The sequence below is a fragment of the Vidua macroura genome, chromosome 6 (genome assembly GCF_024509145.1).
Source record: "Vidua macroura isolate BioBank_ID:100142 chromosome 6, ASM2450914v1, whole genome shotgun sequence".
In the NCBI taxonomy this organism is placed as follows: Eukaryota; Metazoa; Chordata; class Aves; order Passeriformes; family Viduidae; genus Vidua; species Vidua macroura.
The window spans coordinates 47,001,407-47,024,410 of NC_071576.1; the positions used below are offsets into that span (position 1 = coordinate 47,001,407).

Sequence of the window (23,004 nt, forward strand, 5' to 3'; positions counted from 1 at the left end):
GTAAGCAGCCAAATTATTGAGGGAGATGAGGGACCATTAGAAGAAAGGGGAATATGAAGGACTTTTTATACAGTCCTTTTAGATTTGAGAGCAGTGTGAATTGCTCTTTTTTTCAAATTGCAGCAATTTGAAAACTGGCAAGGTCTCTAAGCAGGGATAGTTGGAGACAGGCCTACACCTGGAGGATGGAGAAAGCTCAGGGCACATGAAGGACAATGTCTGTCACCAGCAGTTTGTTGTAGCCAGTTCTACCACAAAGGTTGATGTTCTGCCAATGCCAGGCATGAAAGCATTGAAGAGTCGATTCTTGCTACAACCACATTCATTTTTTGGTCACATTTAAACTCCTGTCTTGTTCCCTTCACAAGTTAAGTGATAAAATTATATAAGTTTGCCTAATTGCTTAGTTCTGTTCCTACTTTCAACATTTAAATTTTTTAGAAATACTTACAAACTAACAGTGCTTATTTTGGAGGACCCAGACTAACACACTTTAAAAGGGAGTAATCTACTTAAAAAGTTTATATCTCAGTGCAACTCCTGATAAGGAATTGGACACTTGTACATATTTTACATTACTCCCAATATTGAAGGCTAAGTAGGCCTGATCTTCTTTGCCAAATTCCTGCGGACTTGCTCAGGCTGGGATAGGGTTCATGAAAATAAACAGATATTCAATCCTTGTTGCAGACAGTTTTTTAGCAAAGCCTTGTTTTCTGGTTTTGTGAATGGGGCAAAGAACTAGAGACAAGGTAGGGGGCCTTCTATACACCTTTCTCCTCCATCACTGTAAAAAATGGTGAATAATACAGCTTTGTTCTAAAAATCATGTTTAATGGGTGGTTCAGATTACTTCGGAAGTAATTTTGAAGTACAGTTTGATCCAATAGAATCAATGACTGGGAATAGGGAGATGGGTCAAATTTCTTCTCAGTTACAGTGGTCTAAACAGACATGAAAAGGCATTACACAGCAGCACAAGTGAGCTGAATTTGCTCACTTTAGTGAAGATTATAGGTTTTCTGCATGCCTCTCGAATTACTGCCCGGTTAGTTAAAAGTAGAAGTGTTCAAATATTGCTTACAAAGATGTTGGGGATGGAGCAACATTTTAAAAATGAATGCCTATTTCTCATTTTCTAATGATCTCCACCTGTGACTTTAAACAGTCCTGGTGGGTAGGGAGTTTAATGCAGTTCAGGCTAACTTACCTCCTGAACTCTCAGAATTTTAGTCATGTTTGAAAATCACTTTGTAAGCTTTCGTAGTCTTCAGTCATGACACACAGAATTCATCTGCTTGTGTTTCTGATCCTTTTAAGGTTTGAAATGCTATTGAGAAAGGCTGAGAGTTTGGTTAGCTGAAGGTATTAAAAAGAAATCAATAGAATGTTCTGATTTGAAACAACTCCCTGACCTAGAGGCTTACTAAGACTGCAGAATGATTCCACTGCCTTTCCTCTCATACACTTTGCAGGTTTGCAGCTTAACCCAACTCCTTTATTGGTAATGTGAGCAGCTCAGGCATCAGCCAAAACTGCAACTTCCTCTTAAAAGACAGGCCCTGTTTTTCCCTTGTTTCCAGTTTCTTGAAAATGGTAGGCTTCTGTTAAAAAGAGGAAAACCATTTCTCAAGGCACAAAGGCTTTGGAAAAGAAAACCTTCCTCAAAAGGTGCTCAGGCCTTTGACAATCACCCCTCACAAGTCGCTGTGTGTACTGGGCATCCACACTCGCTGTCAAAACTCCCCTCTGATTTGTGACTGGCCAGTCCCACAAAAGTCAAATGCCGTCTAAATGTGATTCCTTAGAAGAACTTTTTCCTCCTTTTTTCAGCCAAAGCTGTCATACACAGTAGTACCTAATGAAAGCAGAATGGGGATGGTCTCTATCTTAAATCTTGAGAGAAATTTAGAACTATGCCGGAGTGTCAAAGTTACTGCTTTAACCACTGCTCAGGTTGCGAAAAATACTTTTACAAAGAAAGGAGTGCAAATGCAGAGGGGACAAGGGCTCATCATGATTTCTGTTACTGTCATGTTTTTTACACAGCACTTTTTTTTTTTTGTGAGAATGCTGTTTTCCATCCACATACAGACACAGCCCATGGCTCAGCCAATTACTGATGTTTTCCATCAGGAAAAACTATGTCCTATATGGCATTGTGGTTGTCCTACTGTGGGTTTTGTTGTGAGCCTTAAGAGACAGAATGCAAACAGCAAGCCTGAGCTGGGACTTCCCTTGCAGAAAATCCCCTGCATCACCCTAATTCTCCAATCAGTGATTACACTCTACTGATTAGGGATGTAAGAGATAATGATTATTACACAAAAACCCCCCAAGATGGCATTTAGATAGCTCTATTCAACTGCCAAGTGTTTTACATAATTAACCATGATGGGATTGTCTTTGCTGCACCTCTGCAATAGTCTATTCCCACATAATTTTGAAAGATACATGTGAGAACCGATTTGCAGAGTGGCAAAAATGGATCTGTGGGAGGTCTTTGCTGTTCCCCTCAGTGCCCAGCATGGGGAGCACAATGACTTCGACACTGTGGTACTGCCAAGCTGGCTGGTGGTAATTTCACAGTGGACATGAGAGGGTGATGTCCCCTGGCTGTACACAGCCCGTGGGATGGCATTTTCTTGTCATCTTTTTTGCTCCTAGGAGTTAGCTAACGTGAGTTTCATCTAAAACTTGTAAGGCACTCTTTAAATTATAATGGTTTAAAGACCAAAGGAATTACCAGGACAAATGAGCGTGATCTGCAGCACTACACAAACCAAACTATTGAGTCCTGCCTCAAACCCAAGCTGGTCACTGAACGTGACCATTTCCTTTAAGCCAAAAGCCAGGTCTTATTCTTTAGAGAAAAGGAATCTATTGTGCTGCTGTACAACAACATCTGACCACCAGATACGTCTAACTTGAATTTTTAGCTCTTGGATCAATTACAGAGCCCTTTTGTCTCACAACCCTTTTTCCTTCCTGCTCTCTTTTTAAGGACTGCAATCACATCACTACTTGATCTTTGCCTGTTTATATAAGGTATTTAAAATTTCTCACCATAATGTTGCTTTCCAAAATTATTTTTTTTTCATCTTTTCTGAATCCAATCCACTCATGAAGATTTTGAAAAAATGTGACTATTTGAACTAGACATTGCATATATTGTTACACCTATTTTATGCAAAGGGGAGAAGAAGTATGGTGTTTCTGTTCCATGACACCTCCAAAAACTGCCTTTCTCCCCACCTTTGCTATATGCTTCTTGGGGTGTCACTGAAAGCAGATTAATACTTAGTACAAATATTTCAATATTAGTAGTTTTTGCTACATTTTTACTACACATAATTAAGTTACTGTAAAAGAGTAAACTTTCTGATATTGTTGGATATAAGCAACGATATTAAAAATTTTATCTGTATTTCACATGGCTTACTCTCAAGCTAGCACCACCAAATGCATTTGTCTTGTCAGTAACTGATGCCTTCTCATATCTGATATACTGGAAAAAGGAAGAAGTACTGGAAGAGGAAATTATTAACAATATTGCGAGATGCTGAGGCCTTCTAAAGGTAACTGAGAGAACTTTTCACGTGAAGTTGTTGGGATGCAGGACTGAAATTGGCTTGTTTCCTGGACCTGAGCTGTTTGTCTTTCACACACAGGAGTGTTGTAGGCAACCTACTGCCCTCAACACAGGTCCTGCAGACCCAAAGATGCGCAAGGAGTTTGGCCAATCAGTTCTTTTGTTCTGTTCGTGATCTCCAGATATTCATTGCTCAGATAATTGCTCAGATAATTGCTCAGATAATTTCTCCAGATATTCATTGCTCAGATAATTTCTTAGCAGCCTGTTGCTCCTGTTACCTTGTATTGTCCATAAGAGGAGACTTTGGGAGCACTGGGAGAGATTACTCTCTTTGATGCATTTAAGACATCAGGCAAGACTAAACCCCTCCTGGTCTGTACCACACTTGCAGCTCTGGAGGAGAAACTGAGAAGGCTATGCAAGATTTTTGAGTAAAGCCAAGGCAGTGAAAGTGCTTCTGCCTAAAGCAGGAGAAAAGCTAGAGCACTTTTCCATTCAAGAAGCAGAGAACATGAAATCACAAAGAGCACTCCCCAGGAGAACTGACTGAACTGAATATGAAACAAGTACAGAGCTAATAAACCTGAACTGTCAGTGATGTTGTTTCCTCAGACAAGGACAGAAGAGGAAGCCAGCTACAATGTTCACCAGTCCTTAGCAGATGAACACTGGCAGAGGGCTGTCAGAGAATCAGGACAAAGGAACAGCAGTGACAACACAGCAAACAGCATTCCCACTCCACCTGTAATGGAGGATGATTGAATTCTGCTGGGGAAAACGTACTGACTGTAGGAGGAGGTTACAAACACCATGCTCTGTTTTCATTTTGACTCACTAGTGGGAGCAATATTAGCAGTGAAAGGACACAGGAGAGAAATTAAAAAGTGGTTGAAGAGGTTCTTTGCTATTACGCTATTGCTCTTCACCCCAACATAAGCCACCCCTTTGACTTTAAAGAAAAGATACTGCGTGTTTCCTGTCTGACCAGCTCCTTCACACTCCACATAGCACAGAACTGTATGATATTTAGGCATTAACTTAGTATAACATTAGTATAGCATTCTTCTAAGAGGAAGAAGATATTTTCTGTCAAAAAAGCAATAAATAAAAATTACTGCTTGTTACAAAAAGCAGAAAGCTTAGTTGCTAATATGCTGACTGGGTGGCAGAGAGTGACTTGGGATTTGGAGATTTAATTAGGTTCATGCCCAGAACATACTGTTACAGAACCCAGAAGGTAAAGAGGAAGAGGTAAAAGTCTGAGAGCTCAGACTTACATCTGTTTGAATGATGCTCCATGCATTAGTGAGGCCAATATTTCCATCTGTCCCATACAAGTGAAGTCCTTTCTTCAGATCCCGCTGAGCATACTTGTCGATCTAAAACCAACAACAAAAGACACAGAACTCAAAATTTGCTGAGTATCACATTTCAGAATCAAAGAGCATGGAGCATAGAGCTGTTGGACAATGGTCCTGTACTGAAATGAATAAAAGTTTAGCCAACAGTTTGTAAATAACATGAGGAGTTCCTCTTCTGAGTTTATGTTCCTGTTTCTCATCACAGAGACCTTTAATACATCTTTTCCCTTCTCACATAACTACCAAAGTACCACAGGGTACTTTGCAGTTTAACCACATTTTTGCAAATAAGCCTATCTATGAAAATATTCATCTACACATAGTGTTTCCTTTTAGTTTAGTATATTTAATTGTGACCAAGAGCATTATTGTGTACTCCTCTATACTGGAAAACAGACAGACATGGTGCATGTCTAAAATGATGTAACCAATGCTAACTCTGCTTCTGCCATACACTTGGGCTTTGCTTCTGATTTGTGCAGTCAGAATTGTTTTCTGACTGCAGCTGCAAAAAAGGTGGATGCAAAGAATCTTGCACAGTGTAAAAGAGGAATTTTCAACCCACTACATCATAATTATTATGGGAAAAATATAAAGTTACACAACAGTATGACTCTAGAAAAATACAATGTCCTCAAAAGCTCAGCATGTCCAGAAATATATACATACAGCTCTGCTGTATGTGCAGAAGATTGTGCTTGATCTGTCCAGTTCTTTTGTTTCCTTCCTGAAAGTTTACCAGCATTATGTTGAGCCAGTAATAAAAAAGCTTTGACGCAGTAAACGAAATAGCACAAGTTAAGATTAATTACCACTTAATCTCAGCACCTTAACTATCATGCAAGGCCTTTCTCATGGATGCCTTCCTTAAACAGTAGGTGCTGTGATCCCTCTGTAATTATCATGTAAGCTGCTTTTGGCTTTACACAGAGATTAGAGTCACTGGTACGTTAATTAGAAGAGAACACCAAAGCTGAAAGCTGTCATTAAATTTGGAATTAGTTGAGAAAATTACAGGCAATAAACTATAAACTTATATGTGCTGGGGATTCCTAGCATTCATTTAAGAATTAGATTGAACTGTGTTTCAGCTCTGCACTTACCCTCAGCTCCCTGTGTCTCAACTGGACCTGCTGTGATCTCCAGCAGAGCCATCAATTAGGATGGAAGGGCATGGTTGTGATGCCAGTCTCAGAGAGGCTTGGAAATTTAGTTAATGTCCTACAGAGGCAGTGAGGTAAATTAATTGTTGAAAAACTAATTCTTATTCAAAAACTGACAGAGGTGAAGAGAAACAGGGTAACAAAGGGCAGGTGGGGACAGAAATCCAGCAAGGTGATCTGTTACCTTGAAGATGAAAGGGAAAGGTTTATTTTGAATATTAATTTATCTCACCTGAGAATATCTGCCCTGTAGAGGGAGAGAGGTACACACCAGCCTTAGGTTCATATCAGCACTAATATGGAACAAGGGAGAGAACAGTGATTCTTATCTGAAGGGTAAATGCCATTGTTAAAAGGATGCAAAATGCAAAGTTTGCACTTCCTTACTCAAGTTTTGCTCTGCAATCTTGACATCCTATTTGAGATGGATACTAACATCATGATAATTTATTAACTTAACATTCATAGAAGATCAAGAGAAAAGTTTTGTTAGTCCATGTGTGCTTTACCATGGTCTCAAGAGATTGTGTCACCAAGCATTCCTGATCTTCCTTCTACCTGGAGAAGCCTCACTAGCAAGCAGCTTGCTGAGGCTTTCTCATGAAATTAACCACTTTTCCTGCACAAAGTGTGCAAGGCCTTTATACTGGGAACACAGCTGGCATCAGAGTTCCATATTTTGGAAACTGAGTATCCAGCAGAGCATTAGTCAAGAAAGCAGGCACTATGTAACCAGTTCTCCCACTGCTATTTCAGAAAGCCTTAACATCAAGTCCTGCACATGGTATGACCCATCATTATTTGTTGTTTTAAAAATAAAGTGCCTGCTTGAATCTTGCTTGGAAGAGGATGTAATGCTTTTTAGAATCCCACACCACGCGTGTGTCTCATTTCCTTATCTCTCTCTCTCATCTCTATGCAGGCTACAACTTTGAAAGAGGCAAACACATGTTGTAGAACAGTACTGCCAGACTGGTTTACCTTTTTATTTCATGTCCACTGACAGGGAAGGCATCTGGAAATACCAGTTTTACACATATACACACAGTGAGAACTTCATATTAAGTGATGGTGAAGGTAGGATTTTACACAGTTCTGTTGTACTAAAGTTTCCATCTGACCTTCTAATTAAGTGTGCTGTACATACAACAGTATGCTGCTCTCTGAAGAGCAGCTGCTTTAAAATCTCTTTGTCACAGAGCTACTCCCTGAAGCATTCACACTCTTTTGTTTGCTTACACTAGGGTCAGAAAGGTGTTGATCAAACCCTAGGAATAACCTTGTACAGAAGGACTGAGTTTGTGGGTGGCGACTGGGCTCCAGGATAAAGGGGGAACAGGGATCAGCCCTTGGCCTCCTGGCACTTGTGTCTGCAGCTGAGGCACCAGCAGGAAGCCCCCCAGCCTCTGTGTCTCCCCTGTTTCCCTTTGTTATTAATGTGCTACCTTGCATGAATTAATCAGTGGTGACGTAGCCTTGGACTTCCTAAGAGCCCAGACGAAATGCAACAGGAGGGCTGCTCTCGTTCCCACTGTGAGGAGCTCAGTCTCTATGTGCAATCCTATTAAAAGCACATTGACCTCTGCTCAAATAACCTGTGTGCAAGGTTATAACAAGGATATTTTTCCCCCAGTTGAAGCACTGCTTGAAGCTCTAGACATTCCTCCTGGCTTTGACTAGAGAGGGGTAAGTAAAATTCAAGGCCTATTTGTGGGGCACAGCTGGCAAGTGCTCTTCCAGGTCCTCCTGTTTCCTTCTAACCTCAATTCTTTTCCTTCCTCAAAATATTTTTAGAATAACAGGAACTTTTCAATATGCCTTTATTCTAATTGTAACTTCAATTTAAATGAAAACTCCCAAAACACTCCCAGCTGTCTCTTCTGCCATTAATTTAATTTTTTCAGAAAATGATCTTTCTGAAAATGAAATGCTGCAGTGATTCATCACATCTCCTGACAAATGATCCTACCCAATATTCACCAATCTGTCAGCTTCCCTTGTTTGTCTCTGAGCTACCAGTCCTCAGCCAGGCAAAATGTCTATCTCAAATCAGGATCCAAGTATTATATTTAATATTCTGCAATTTGAATCTGCTGCATTCTTCCATACACAAGCCAGGCCCTTCACAAAATGCAGTTTTAGTGAAGTAGCACAAAGAATAACAAAAACTCTGCAGACAAACTGTTGCTCTAAATGAGGTGCCTGTTTTTAGACATGTGGAATACCAGAGATTTCTTCAGACAAAAGAGTTTATCTTAAAGATTTGGCAGCAAGAACCTTTTATCAATCTGTTAGTAAAGAAGAGAAAAATTATTTTCCTCCTTGGGATCCATTGGTCAACAGATGAGAGGTGAAAGCTTGAAGCTGGCATGCCATCCATGCCATCCATGTAAATTCCTGTGAGCCCTGGGTTCACAGACATACTGGACACACTGGAGCCTTGCCCATGCTTATCACCCCATCAGGTTCCAGTGGTGTTTCTGGTAGGTTAAATGTGTCCCAGTGTGGTGATCCACTGCAATCCATGCCTTCAAAGAATAATTTCTTAGAGCAGAGCATGCATATTGCTGCACTTTACCTAAGCTAAGATCCTGTTCCTACTGCAAAGAGCAGCAATATTTTCTCACTGACATCCATTAGGCCCTAATAGGGCTCTTAAATCTCTCACTGTTGTATTACAAAGACTTTCTAAAAAATATACACTGATCTAAGGTGGACAAGTCATGTGCAGAGATTTTCAGTTTCAAGGAAACTCAGTATTTGAACTGCAGAAGAGAAAGCTACAAGAGATGTGGCAGGACTGGAGAGAACCTGCCACAGAGGCTAGGAAAAGTGGCTGGAAGCTGGATGCAGTTAGAGAGAATGGGCAGGGATCTATCTGAGCCTCACCTAAACTACAGCTGGGACAAAACATTGCTTAAAAAAATCCAGCCTGCATATAAATTCAGGCCAAATTAAAGTGTTTCCTTCTTAATCTGTATTACCTTGAGGCAGCTACTTAAGCTGTAGCACACGGAAGGCTGCTTTTACTGTCAGCCTTGTCCTGTCATTGCCTCAGAAATCCAGAGCTGGCTGGCTGACAAGCCCAGCTGGAGAAGCCAGCACACTTCAAGAGGACCTGGGGCTGTCAGACTCCACCTTGTCTCCTTGAATAAGACAAGCTAAGAATAATTGAGGATGAGATAAAAACTATGTAACAACAGCAACAACAAACTCCTGCTTAGCAGAGACAAGCTGAAAGCACTGCATGAACCTTCTGCACTGCAAACACCCAGGTTCATCATTAATTCCATCTCTATTTTACAGATGGGGGACTGTAGGGGCCTTCTCAGTTCCTGGGGGTGATTTTACAGACCTCTCACTCTGTCTAAATGAGAGGCTTTGGAGTTTATGTACTTAGTGTTAAGGTATGAAACAGAAGACAAATACTGTTCCCTGAGAAGCCCAGTCCTGTAATTTTGCTGCTGATAAGCAGAAGGAAGTGCTTTGAGCAAAATGCCTTGGGCAAACAAGAGAATTGTGTCTGTGCAGAACACAGGTATTATCAGTATTTACAGCTAATATGAGGCACAACCTTGATCAAATTAAAGCAACACTGAAGGCACAAAGTCCTTCCCTGTTCCAGTACAGAGGGAAGGTGGCTTTGCTGGAATCTTCTCTGGAATAAAGGTCAAAAGAAGGCTTTGGGGAGATCCTAACTCCTTCTGAACTTGTTGAAAGCATGAGATGTCACTTAGATTGGGTATAGCCTTTAGGAAAAGGCCAGAGGATGACAGCAGCATCCCCAGCTTTCTGACCGGCAGGCAACTGGAGACTTTTAATTTCAAGCCTCAATGCTTTCCTACCACAACCTGAACAAAACCTCTCCCCAAAAAGTCCCCTAAACTGGAGAAAGCCTCTAAGCAGTGTTCCAATATAGGTAAGCAAATATTCCTGACCTTTCTGGTGATTGCTTCCCCTACCTCTGTGTCTCTCCAGCAGAACAGGAGAGGCTCTAAGGAAATGACAAAATATCCAATAGTTTCCTACCAGGCAAAACTTTTAATTTAATGCCTTGATAATCATTCTCTACAAATAGCAGGCAGTGGGAAATCGAATGTAAACAGAAAGTGCCTAATCTATAAGGTCATTTGTGGGAGCTTTTCCCTGCTAAGAAGAGATGAGATTGATTGGTAAGACTTGTTTGAAATTAGATGTCCCCAAGCCTGTCTATAAGAAGCTGAGAGCCATAAATGCTCTCCTCACCACTGAAATCTTCTGTACACCCTCTGCCTATAAATAGAAATCTTTTAAGAATTTAATAAATAAGAGAAACTGCATGATTTTTGGTGATATGTGGCAGTTAAGGAACAATATGCTAATTTCTTGCCACTATCATCAATGTCACACATCTCCAGAACACTTCGCTCAGCACTGTGGGATTCCTTTCCTTGCTTTTTCCCCAGATGTGAAACAACTTCAGGACTTAATGTTTACTTGTTTTGTGTTTTTTTTTTTTTTTTTTTTTTTGTAATTGCTTCCTTTAACACAGAAACCCACTAGCTAGTGAATTCTTTTCTCCTAACTTGACTGCAAAAGCCAACATCAGGCATCACCTTACAGATCTTCTAAACTTCAATAATTTATTTGAAATACTTATTGCTCTAGCAGTGTTTGATATCAAGAGAGATGCACTGGCACTGGCTGTGTAACTTCAGAAGAGTAAAGAATACAGGAACTGAAGATCAAAGGAAATGGTCTGGGAGCAGAAAGAATGAATGTTTCTGAAATCTACTGGCTTAGGTCAGCTGTGCCATAGGCTCTCTACAGAGTCTTGGAAAGCACTGCTTCTCTTGTTCAGCTATTCGTAAACAGGAATAACCTGACTCTAGTCATGCCATAAAGTTAATAATAATAATAAATAATTTGCAGTAGGCATTTGAATACCAAACCCAGTGTGGAAGATGAAGCACTTGTACATAATCTGAGACAATTAATGATGAATGGCATGCTCTGGTAAGAACCAAGAAGTTGCAATAGTGTTTCATAAGAAAGTAATAAAGTTAAAAAACTTGGGTTTTTCAAACCAGTGTTTCCAGGGCCACAGTTTGTGCATATAATTAATTGCAATTTCAGTCACTGTCTTCTGCCCACCATTACCTCCTTGTGCTTGAGAGCAGGCAGCAGCAACCAGCTGAGGCTGCAGGAAACCAGCCACTGAAACATCCCTGTACTTTTTGTACTATTGAAATGCCAATGAATGCCACAGCAGCTTTAGTTCCTCTGTTTTAAACAGGAGATCACAAGGATGGCAAGTCACTAGAGTCTGCAACTCAAAATTTTTCATGCAAGAGCAAATTCAAATATTTCCAGCAAACTGCACCTGATTTTGTCCAAATGCCTTTAAAGCTCCAAGGGAGAGACAGGCATTTTATCATTGTTTAGCTTCCTATTATTGCTGGTGTTAGGGGAAATACACTGCCCTGTAGCCAGAGGCCACTGCCATGTAACCTGCTCTTAGGCACAGCAACAGCTGAAATACTTGTGTGTCAGGTCGCCAGGTTTGTTTAAATAAAGCACATCATAACAAACTCAGATGCACAGGCTCAAAACGTTAAGCTGAAGCTGTGCAGTTTCTTGGCTCATTTAGAGAATGAAGCAAATAGCAGAGCCAACACCTTATTTCAGCTGTTTGTATGGCACCTGAGCACAGGTACTGCCCAATGAGATAGTCCAAGACCTCCTTAAAAAAAACCCCAATCTTCTTTATTTTTAGTGAAACTAGGGGTAGAAGCTTTAAATATGAATTCTTGTTTTGCTGCTTCTTGTTTTAAAGGAGTTTGAATGCTGCAGCAGACATGGGGAAAGGGCTGGATCAAACTAGGCAGGTAAATCAAATCTATTGCTTACTCAAAAGCCTGACATTGCAAAGTAACTACCATGTTATTAAGTCAATTCTTCTTAACAATTATGGATTTTGGTGACAAAAGCCTCACCAGTGTGTTGGAGGAATTTCAGGTGAATGAACACTGAAGTGCATGGTTTTGTGACATACCTAATTATAGAGCATTCAAGATACATTTGATGCTGATTCTGTAGAAGGAAACTTTTGTTTACATATAGATAGGTTCTTCTTCATATTATTAAACTGGCTGGGAAAACCCATCCTCAACAGCAGTGACACTGGCAAAGCTGTGAGTCATCGTGGTCCAACTGTGCCATTTCTTTTTCAGAATGAAACTCCCTTTGCAGCAGGTTTTCTTCATATACTTGCTCCAAAGCTGACTGGTACAAAAGAGCTTCTGTTCCCTTTCTCCAGTTACATTTCCCTCTAACTGTTGCTCTCAGCAAGCCTCCCCTGCGTTCACACATCAGCCTCGTGTTCCACAGATCTCCCAACCTACCTTCAAAGCCCTCTTCTCACTGCTGTGCCACCCCTCCAACTCACTTCAATCGTCTTACCCCACACATGGGCCTGATTCACTCCTTTCCCTCCTGTCCCAGCAAATGGTAATTTTTGCTTGATCTCTAGTGGCCTCAGGAGCACACCTGTGCCAGGGTGTAAAGACTCCTCTGAACTATGCTCATGTATTGAAATCCCATGCACACTGAGTCCAAGCCAGTGGAAAAGGGAAACACTCTTTTCAAAACCTATGCTTAATATTCCTAGGTTATCTGTATTCAGCCTCCTTACCTTTTGCTTTCTTTTTAAATTTTAAAATAGATAATCACTTTCATTTGTCTTCAACAGTCATCAGTATCACCTCAGATAAGCAAAATGGGAAGGATGCTAATTAACATGATACATGCTGTTGAGCCTTTGTTTGCCAAGAGACATGAAAGGTGGGTTGCATTTTTGTTTCAAGTGCTAACACCCTGTTATCTCCAACTACTCAGACCCGAAAAAGAGCACCAACCCCCCCTCCCCACCCCCCTCCAATCCACCTAGGGATGCACATGTCAATAGAGCCTTAGATCCAATTAGCTGCCACAAAGGCTTCAGGACTGCAGAGGCAAGTGAAAGCAGGGAGACAAAGCACTTCCCTTGTAGGAATGAATGACCTCTGTGTGATTAGGTACCAGGACCAGTGACACTGGACACATAATAATTTGCAGACGCTGTGGGCTGGAAAAGGGGAAGGCAGCACTTTGCTCACAGAGATGAAGAACTTGGCCATTTGCCCACTGAGCCATTTACTGCAGCTGTCCCATGGGATCAAACTTGGCTTCAATTATTTACCATACTCATTTATTTAGCTTAAAGGTGAATGAGAGAGCATTCAAATAAGAGAGAGCACTACTAAAATAACAGAGAAGGAGGGAGAACTAAGGCAAATCATGCCCCGTGCTCCCACTGTGGTAAAAGAAGATGAATGAGGCCCCCACACTGTGTAAATGTGGGCTATCTGCAAATCCATTTGTCCAGTTAACCTAATTTCCTCATACATTTATGACTTTGGTAGAAAAATACAAGCCAAAATACAGATTTGTCCACTGCTGGAAGGTAAAAACAACTCTGCAAACTTCAAAACAATTACACCCTCTCTGTATTGGGCCTCTGGTGTCACCTGAGCCTTGCTGGGGCCATGAGGAAGGCTCTAAGCTCCTCTGGTTATTCACAGGCATGGGCATTGCCACCTCTTGGTGTCACAGCTGCTCTGCTGAACACAGACCTCAGCTCCACCGGCACCAGTAACAACTGGGCAAGCTGCAAAGCTGCTGGGTGACAGGGCTGGCTAATTTCCTCAGGGGTAGAAATTTTTCTGATTCCTTAGAACAAGGAAATCAAATGTCTGCTGATAAGCCATCTTTCTCTGAGCTGGAACTAAAAGACCCATTTACAAACCAAACCAAATCCACTGAAGGGTTAAAATCTGCTACTCTGCCTGGAGAAACTTGTCTGAAAAAACTGATTCTGTGGAAACAGATTGAAAGCTGTGTCTTCCTAGATCCAGGAAACATTAATCCTTAGGGGAAAGTGAGGTTTGCACACAGCCTGCTTTATTATTCTTAAGATAAGCTTTCTCTGAAATTAACTTACTTTAAATAAATAATGCTGTGAGGAGAACTACCATCATCCTTGGAGGGAACAGAGCACCAGGCGAAGTCAAGTACTCTCCAGTGGACCTCAGTCCTGTGGCAGCACGGTCTCTGCTCAGCCTGGAAGTAGGAAAAGTGCAGAATGCACCCCTTGAGAGAGAGGGCAGCACAAATCCAGAATCCAGGAAAAACATTGGGCTTTGGAGGAACAGCTGGCAGAAACTCAACAAAACCAGTGACAGAGTTGACTGGCTAAAGAGCAGAAAAGGTGATGACCCCCTTATCTATATATTCTTCCTTGAAAAAACGTTCTTTTCTTCCAATCACATGGATGTGTACTTGGAAGAACAAAGGATCTGCTAAATGCCAGCTCATCAGCTGGCAGGAATCTTCCTGACAATGGAGTTGCTCACTTTTATGCAACGTGGCATCCTCATGTGGTGTTTCCAGTGGCTCAGACCCCTGTTTCTATGAGGGTGCATGGCAGCATGGAAACCATTCCCTCTCCAAACCCACAACCCTGATACCATGGGTGTTCTACCTTCAGCAACTGGAATTATTTGGTTTAATCTCCAGGTAAGCTTCTCAGTGATGATGTCATAAACTGGAAAACAAAATGTCTTAGAAAGCTGGTAAATAACCAAAGCAATAGAAGTGAATAACTGCTATTAAACGCCTCCCTTGTTTTAACAAAATCAACAATTGCAGCTCTTCAATGCACTTCACTGAAAGCAGATTTAATCATGAATGAAATGATTTGGGACTCAGTCACTGCAAATGAATAAACTACATGGAGATTGCTTTCCATAACAACAGAAAACAAGCAAACAAACAAACTGCCAGTCACAATTATATGGCACCAAATGCAGGTTTCCAACACTCTCTACTTCCAATAATGTCAGAACAAAGCCACATTTCTCACTGGAGAACGAGATGGAGAATGAGTAGAACGGAGAAGGAAATATGGTTGATACCGTGTCTGTTAAACAGAGGTAAGTGACAGTGCCTTCACCAAGTGAGGGACTGGATGTTCTACACAGAACAGAATCGCACATGCTGGTTTTGCACAGAAAAAGTGGCTTTTACCAAAGGAGCAGGAGCCACCCTGCTAAGTGGTACCAAAGGTGCTGTATTTTCAAACAGGCAGTGTTTGAGCTTACACCTCAAATGAGCTTCTGCCATGTGCCAGAGCCCCTTCTAGGAATGGCACCAGGTGCTCAAAGCAAACCAGGCAGACTGAACCACTGTCCATGGTGGTCTGCTTTGTTCTGGAACAGCTCTGTCAGAGGGGCGAGTTATCTCTTGGAGTTGAGCAGAAACCAAAGTAAAAGATTAAAACTGCTACATGTAACAACAGTCCCAAGAACACCTGTGAGTATGCTCCTCAGCTGCTTCTGGCTTATTTTGAATTTATTGTTCATCTTTCTACCTTTCAAAATGAGCCCCTCTTTCCTAATTAAGAGACTGACCTTTTGCAAAAGAGAAGCATTAATCCCAGTTATCTCCTTAAAAGTGAAAATTGTCTGTTCCCTCTCATTCCCCTTGGATTCTCTGATGGTCAATAACACTGCCTGCAATAGCTCCAAGACATTTTTTTCCATAGGGCATTAATTTGTGTCTCTATATCTACCTAAATTTGGTAGTTTTGACACCTCTGAAGGGCTCAAATTTGACTGAAATTTTCAATCAGTGTCAAAGGTTATGGGGGCACAAGAGGAAAAAAGAAGTCACTGTAGCCACATTGAATATATTTTAAAAAGTAAAATTTACAAAAAAAATCTCCCATTATTAAGAACAGGGGATTCATTCAGAGGGGTTTTTAGTGGGTTTTTGATACAAAGTTGTTTGGTATTTTTCTGATGCTATGCAAGGAAGCATAAAAATCACTGCTAATGAAATTTTGCAGATACCACACAAAACTTGCCATGCATTAAAGAATCTGCTGATATCACTTGTCCTGCTTGGTTACAGAGCCTCAGGGCTTATCCAGACAAATACCAGAAAAGACATCTAAGAAAAAACATGTGAGGTCACACTACAAGACTGGAAACTATATTCTGGAAAGCAGGAAACCTGTGGAAGGATTGAGGAAATGGAGATGGACATGCTCTGAGGGCAATACTCCCAGCTCACAGAGGCAACAGTCATGGGCTTATTCAACATCAGCTGCATAAAGGCAGATTATTGTCATTACCTCTACACTGCAGAACTGATAGCCATGTTTTCAAAAATCTACTGAATATTTGAAAGGATTCCAGAGAAGACCTATAATAAAAAGCCATCACTGAGAAGTGTGCTTTTCTTCACATGTCTAACATTCTTGGAAAAATTAATAGAGTGACAAGGTCTAAAAGCAGTGTAATTGCAATCTTCAGGTACCCACATGCAGCAGCAGTTCTCAACAGCAGACAGCACTTAATTCTATCACAAAATGACATAATGAGAGTTAGTGGTTAGCGCTTTTAAGACAGACAAATACAAGACAGACACAAGGCATAATTTTATCCATGAAGCAAAAATAAATCCTTGGAACAAATCATTGAGGAATGAGATGCAGTCAATGATGCCTTTAACCAAAGACTCAAGAATTTTAAAAAATTGTAATTCAAATGTAATTACTTTGATGACAAGCATACTGATTAAAGCACTATGGACCACAGTAGACTGTAACTGTCTCATCTGGTCTTAAAATTTACAAATCTTCCCAGCAGGCCACAAGTTTTCCATGGTAGGGACTGGGTTATTCATGACAGATTATGTCACCTATGCCCTGCACTTTGAGCTTTGCTTCAAATCCATCCTGAAAGAACAGCTGACAGCAAACACATCCTATCCTGGGACTCAGGCACTGCTCCTTTTAAACTGGCACTTGTGATCTAGGGCACAAATTCTCCTCAGTCACAGCCTGAGTTATCTCACTGAGCTCTGTATCTTCCAAATCCACATTTCCCTTGTCCATGTCAACACTGACTGTCCTCTGAGAGCCATGTCATCCAAGACACAGTGGCCAGCTGCTCCAGAGCCACCATCTGCAGCAGGCTCATGTGCCCTGCAGCACATTCATGGCATTTATCTTAGAGGCTGCTTTCGTGTGGCTTCCCTGGTTACAGCATGGGAGCCTGCACCCCCTCAGCTCCCAGGACAGTGGGGGACAGGGACCCTGCAGGGACAGGCCAAGCCTGAGGAGTCACAGGTGAGCAGCTCCAAGATGTGTTGTCTTGACCCCCCTGGTACAAGCAAGCACATTTTAGTCCCTCTTATATAAAGACAGGACTCCAAGATAAACAGCAAAAGGTGCCTTCAATTTAAGTTTCAGCAATGAAACTTATGATTCTTTTATAGTCGAAACAATTGAGTTCTTTTGACTCTTTTAATTTCATAGGAACACTCTGTATCTTACCTGTCCTTTGTCCTTTACCTGTCCTGCCAGCTACTTCCCTGAGAATTTGCAGCACTGGCTTGGCAGGGTGTGGGATCACCAGGACTCTCTCCAGACCATACCCAATTAATGCTCATAAAGTCAGGCATATAAATGCTGGAAAAGGCAGTTTTAGCAGGAATTAAAATCTGTCTGAGAGCAGTTCTGCTGTTTATTCATCATTAATCACTTTTATTTAACACATTTTCTTCCTTCTGTCAGGGGAGTGCAAAGCAGCCTGTTTGGTTTGGGATGACAAACAGCAGAACCTAAATATTAAATGGTAAAGAGTCAGAGAATGCTTTCTGGAAAACCTGTAAGTAACAAATAAAACCCCAGAAAACCCCCAAATTAACCCAGCAGCATGAAAAAAATTGCAGGCTGGGATTAGTCTGCACAAGTCACTAAGTCCAAAGGAGCAACCTTTTACTTCTACCAATGCTACCAGCTTTTGGGGTACTTTGAGAAGCCCCATAATACTGGCATGGGAGTTTGTAAAATACTTCAGATATTGAATCCAGCAACTGTAATTGAGAATTTTGGCTTTTACTAAAAAACGTTTTATTATAAGATGTTGAGGGCTTGTGGTTTATGCTAAAAGTTTTAAAATATTAAAAAACAAAAGGCAAGTCCCCTCCCCCCAGCTTAGTAAGAAGAAAGAGTTGTATTTGTCATTCTGCCTTGCTGCCATTCTTATCTCACATTATTTCATCCAGTGAAGGCTGGCAGCTTCCCAGCTCTGGTGAAACTCTGGCACAGCTCCATGGGTCCATGGGCTGATGATAGGACTATTTAACAGATGCTGTTTCCATGTAGACTATTTATCCTTGTTCAGAATCTCACAAAATAACAAGTACTGGACATACAGTGCCATCACCAGAGCATCAAAATGCATTAAAAAATTACAAAATACCATTTCCTTCTTATGATATGCCTGGGTTTTTTTTTTTTTGGGTTTTTGTTTTTTTTTTTGGGTTTTTTTTTTTGGTTGTTGTTTTTTTTTCCCCAATCATATTTAAATTCTATTTAAATATAATTTTTTTTTTTCCAAAAAGCATAACCACTTTAACAAGAGGCAGTGACCAATCCCTTCAGCTGTGTACCAGTGACAAGCAGGAGCTCTCAAGTGGTCACACAAGAACTGCTTCACTGTGCAACAATCTGACAACAGATGGGGAAGTCTTTGCTATGCCAACTTTCACCTTTCTTGGGTTTGACTGCTGGAAAATGCAATAGTCAAAAAATTGTTAGAATCTCTTTATCTATGATAGCTTTTCCAAAACAGAAAAGAACTATAAAGGATCAGGTGTTTTTTCCCTATTCCTATAGTTTTTGACATAGTGCTGCTGAAATTTTTGCCATCACATCTGTGAAGACAAATGGAGAAAAAAAAAAAAAAAACAACAAAACCCCCAAAAAACCACCACCACCAAAACAAGAAGAAGAAAATCACAACAACAAAAAAACAGTGGCTCCAATTACCTTTCTAATCAACACAGAAAACATGTTGACTGTAATTTCAGAAGACTCTAATTCAGTCTAGTGTTGCTTTGGGATATAAAAACCTGACATACTCCTCTGAGTGCTGGTCAGGTCAGTGGTGTCGGCATCTTTATCTCTGAATTTTGGAAAATTTGGAAGTCATCAAGAGAATTAGCAATGGTGAAACCCATCAGTATCACTTGGAAGTGCTGCAGTATATTAACAGTAAAAAGGAAAACCACAACTCTCAAACTCTATTGTGTCAAAAGATGGAGTGGCATCAACTCTGACAGGAGGAAAGACTCAGAAATCACCAAGACAGAATGTGGGATGTAAATGTCACAGGAGTCAGAGTGCCCCTGTTGGATGAAAATCGTTGGGAAACTGGCTGTGTGACACTACAGGCAAACATGCCAGTGCAGACATTTCCACTGAAGGAGAAATGTGCCAGTGCTCTCTGCTGCCAGCACAGCCAAAGCTCATCAGCACCACCAAGAGATTCACACAACTAAAACATGGAGGGCACCAACAGCACTACAGAAAGTCCTGGGACAGGATTCCAATTGTTCTGAAGCTGCAAAGCACATCCCCATGCACAGACTTCACTGAGCACCAATCATTTCTTTGCTAACTTCAAATTAGTGGTACCTCTGGCCTTAGAGCCAAATGCACACAGAAGTCTGTGAAAGAAACATTCAGTCAAGAGTCACAAGCGCTGTAACCTGGAGGCTGAGCAATGAAGAACCACATTCATCTTGCCAAATGGAATGTCTCATCACGTAGACAAACAATTTGTTGATAGATAAATGTGCCACAGACAATCTAATCTTGGAAATAGAGCTGAAGCCATGCAAATCAGAAGTAACAGATATTCAGCTTTTGCATAAAGCAGCTTTGCAGATGAAAAATGACACCCAGCATACATGGAGTAAATGAGAGCACTGAAACAAGCTTCAATTACTAACCTCATTGTGCTCACCATTCCTTCTACAATATAAACAAGGACAACAGAAATGCTCAGATTAATCAGCCAGGGCTGAATTTGTTCCCACTAAGAAAATTTATGCAGACACATGGGGAAGAAAAATACAATCATTTAACAAATTAGAAAAATATAGTGCTAAACTGAGAAAGCTGTGTGTTCACTGGAGTACTGTTCCACAGCAAATATGTGAGGGCACAAAACCACACACAATTTCTGAAACACTCAATGTAATTTTAACACTCAAAGTAATGTTAATACTAGAAAAGATGAACCCAATTTTTGATGAAATAGGGGTTCATCTGCAGGGTCAATTAAAACAAAGTTAACAGATAGGAGAAGAAGTCTGTAGGCAAGATTATGAAGCACTCTGCTCACCCATCCCCCTTTTTGGGAAAGGCTTTAACGACTCTTATCTCCTTGGATTTGAGGGAAAAGAAAGGACAGAATCAATAGGATAACTATGGCTCTTCTGGCTATTTTAGATAGATTTATAACCGTTTGCAAATTGCATTAAACATCCAGAATTTAGGACAGGAAACTTTTAATTTTCTTTCACAAATCTAATTAACTAAATGAATATGCTCCAAGCAATAGCAAATCCCCCACATGCATTTTTGAGAAAAGCGATTCTCATGAAACTGCAAACAGCGCCAGGCATTCTCTCCTACACAGGCAAAGTGGGGGCCAAAAGGGACATTTTAAGTCTGCAAAGGAGACTTGGGCCTATAAAAATATAACCTAATTTAAAAATACAATAGCTGAGAGCTTCAGGGTATCATTTTTGTCCACCGCAGACAAGCAGTCTGAGCAGTTTGGTAATGAGGACACAAGATTGGGAAGTGGGATTAGAAACCATCATTCAAACCAATGGAAAAAAAAAAAAAAAAAACCAGAAAAACCCAAACAGACAAGCAGCAGACTGGCACTCAGAAAAATGAGGTACAACAGAGATTAATTTTTTTCTGCAGGAGCATATCACCCACCCCACTACACACCAGTAAGAGAAAGCTCTGGCAGCAAGAGACAAATTGCTATTTGCTATTACTCTCATAATAATGCCTACAGAGCCACCTCTGTTTTGCCCTGATACATAATTTATAGAGGGGAGAAAAATGCCACCCTTGAAATTATGTTGGCCCTGTAGTTTTTAACTGTCAGAGATGATTTCTTTGAGATCTAATTCGTGATTTGCAGGCTTCATTAAGTTTTCGCAAGTAATTTTAAACTAAAATCACCATTGGCAAATCCATCATTTATTGATAGAAACATTAAGACTCTAATGCAGTGTGACTTGTGATGAAACAAGATAGGAACGGCTTAGAATGGAAACAAGTGCTCCTTTTTGCTACAAAAGACTGCTTCGTCTGGAGGAAAAAATCAGAGAGGGAAAAAATTAGTTTTCCTATCTCCTGTCACTTTGAATGATCCATGAAGAGTTTTTTAAGTTGTTAAAATTATCCTCTAAAACTTGGGTAAGACAATACAGCCAATCTCAAGAAGAAGTGTAAGGAGAAAGCTTTCTGTTTTCTTCTTGTTTACAGAGATATTTTAAGGATGGGGTGCAGTAGAACTCCATCCTATGAAAGACAAGGGAATAACCAAAAGCATGCCAAAGCAAGTAAAACACAACAGAGAAGCCCAGATATTTAATCCCTCACCAAACGGAATCCCATGATTCTGGCTAAGGACATGTTGAAACAGTATAAAGATGATGACTCTATTTTGATTCATATTTAAGGATTTAGCGTGTAGTTATTTCAAACTTCACCAAGTAGATAGTTTCCAAACAAACAGCATCCAAGCACCCTTTTCAGGGGTCTGTATCTATCTGATTCTACTACAAAGAATCTCCTTCATGCTTTGTAGCCCTCTCCCTTCAGTGCAGCTTTCCACACAGACAGGGTTTTATTTCTTTTTCTATTCCAGAGAGCAGTTCTTTTTACTGCACTTTATTTACCATACCATTGTCCCCCTTGTCCAGCAATTACTATTTCTGGCCACCCACTTTGAAATGATGTGGTAAATAAAGCATTTCACACACAAGTGACATCAGTGCAGCTCCCAAAGGAAACACAACTCCAAATGAGATGCTGTTGTCAGGGAAAGGTGGGTGATGCACAAGCAGAAGTGCCTGCATCTTCTTACCTGTGGCAAAGTGGGGTTGTGCCACAAGAATTAACACTCCCTACCCACAGAAAAAAAATAACAAAATGGGATGAAACAGAGCTAGAACTCCCTACAGCACAACACTATGCAACAACATGACAAATTAGGAATATTTGGTACAATTTAAAAATAGAGGATAACAGGGTTACTCTGTCTGGGAGATGCTCTCTGACTTCAGTGAGGTTGTTTCACTCATGATCAAGAAATGACTGGCTGGTTGCTAAGCCAGATTTTACCTATTTTAGAATAACTACCCTCATCATTTTGAGCTGCGTGGGTATTTCTGTGACTTTCTCATTTATTTTTCATATATAAATAATGAATAAGAATATGTGAGAGTAAGAATATTAAATAAGCTGACTGTAATGCATTTTAAATAAACCTACTTTTTCTTTTTTTAGCTCTAAATTAAATGCAAAGTAAGCACCTCTCAAATGCTTGTGGCTAAATTTACCACTTGGAAGTTAATGGGTGTGCTGATTAAACATTTACATGCACCTGTTTTGGCCATAAAGAGAAAAAATGTGCACATTCAATACATTCAGCTTTACATCCAGCCTCTCCTCTGCCATGACTGCCTGCTTAATACGTACAAATGAAAGATTAAATGGGGAAAACTGGAAAGCTTCAAAGTCTGGACTTTTAAAGAAAAACATTTTCAGACACTGTTTAGACCACCACATATGAACTGAGATTTATAAAGTTCTGCCATTCATATTTCTATCCTCTTTCAATAAATGCTATTATAAAGTTTTCAGACTAGTAATAAAAAAGCTATTAATGTATTACCTCCATGCTAATCAATTCAATATGGG

At 40.5% G+C, this 23,004-nt stretch overlaps 1 protein-coding gene across 28 annotated transcripts in view; it reads right to left on the bottom strand.

Annotated features, from left to right (window-relative positions):
- TSPAN4 (tetraspanin 4) overlaps positions 1–23,004 on the bottom strand; it is a 413,364-nt gene that overhangs the window by 8,690 nt on the left and 381,670 nt on the right. For all 28 annotated transcript variants that reach the window (XR_008437696.1, XM_053981277.1, XM_053981253.1 and 25 more), the window contains one exon: positions 4,873–4,974. Coding sequence is in view for 27 of the 28 variants with exons in the window: in XM_053981277.1 (XP_053837252.1) it covers positions 4,873–4,974 (102 nt within the window). In the remaining variant the exon portion in view is untranslated. The remainder of the gene's footprint in view (positions 1–4,872; positions 4,975–23,004) is intronic.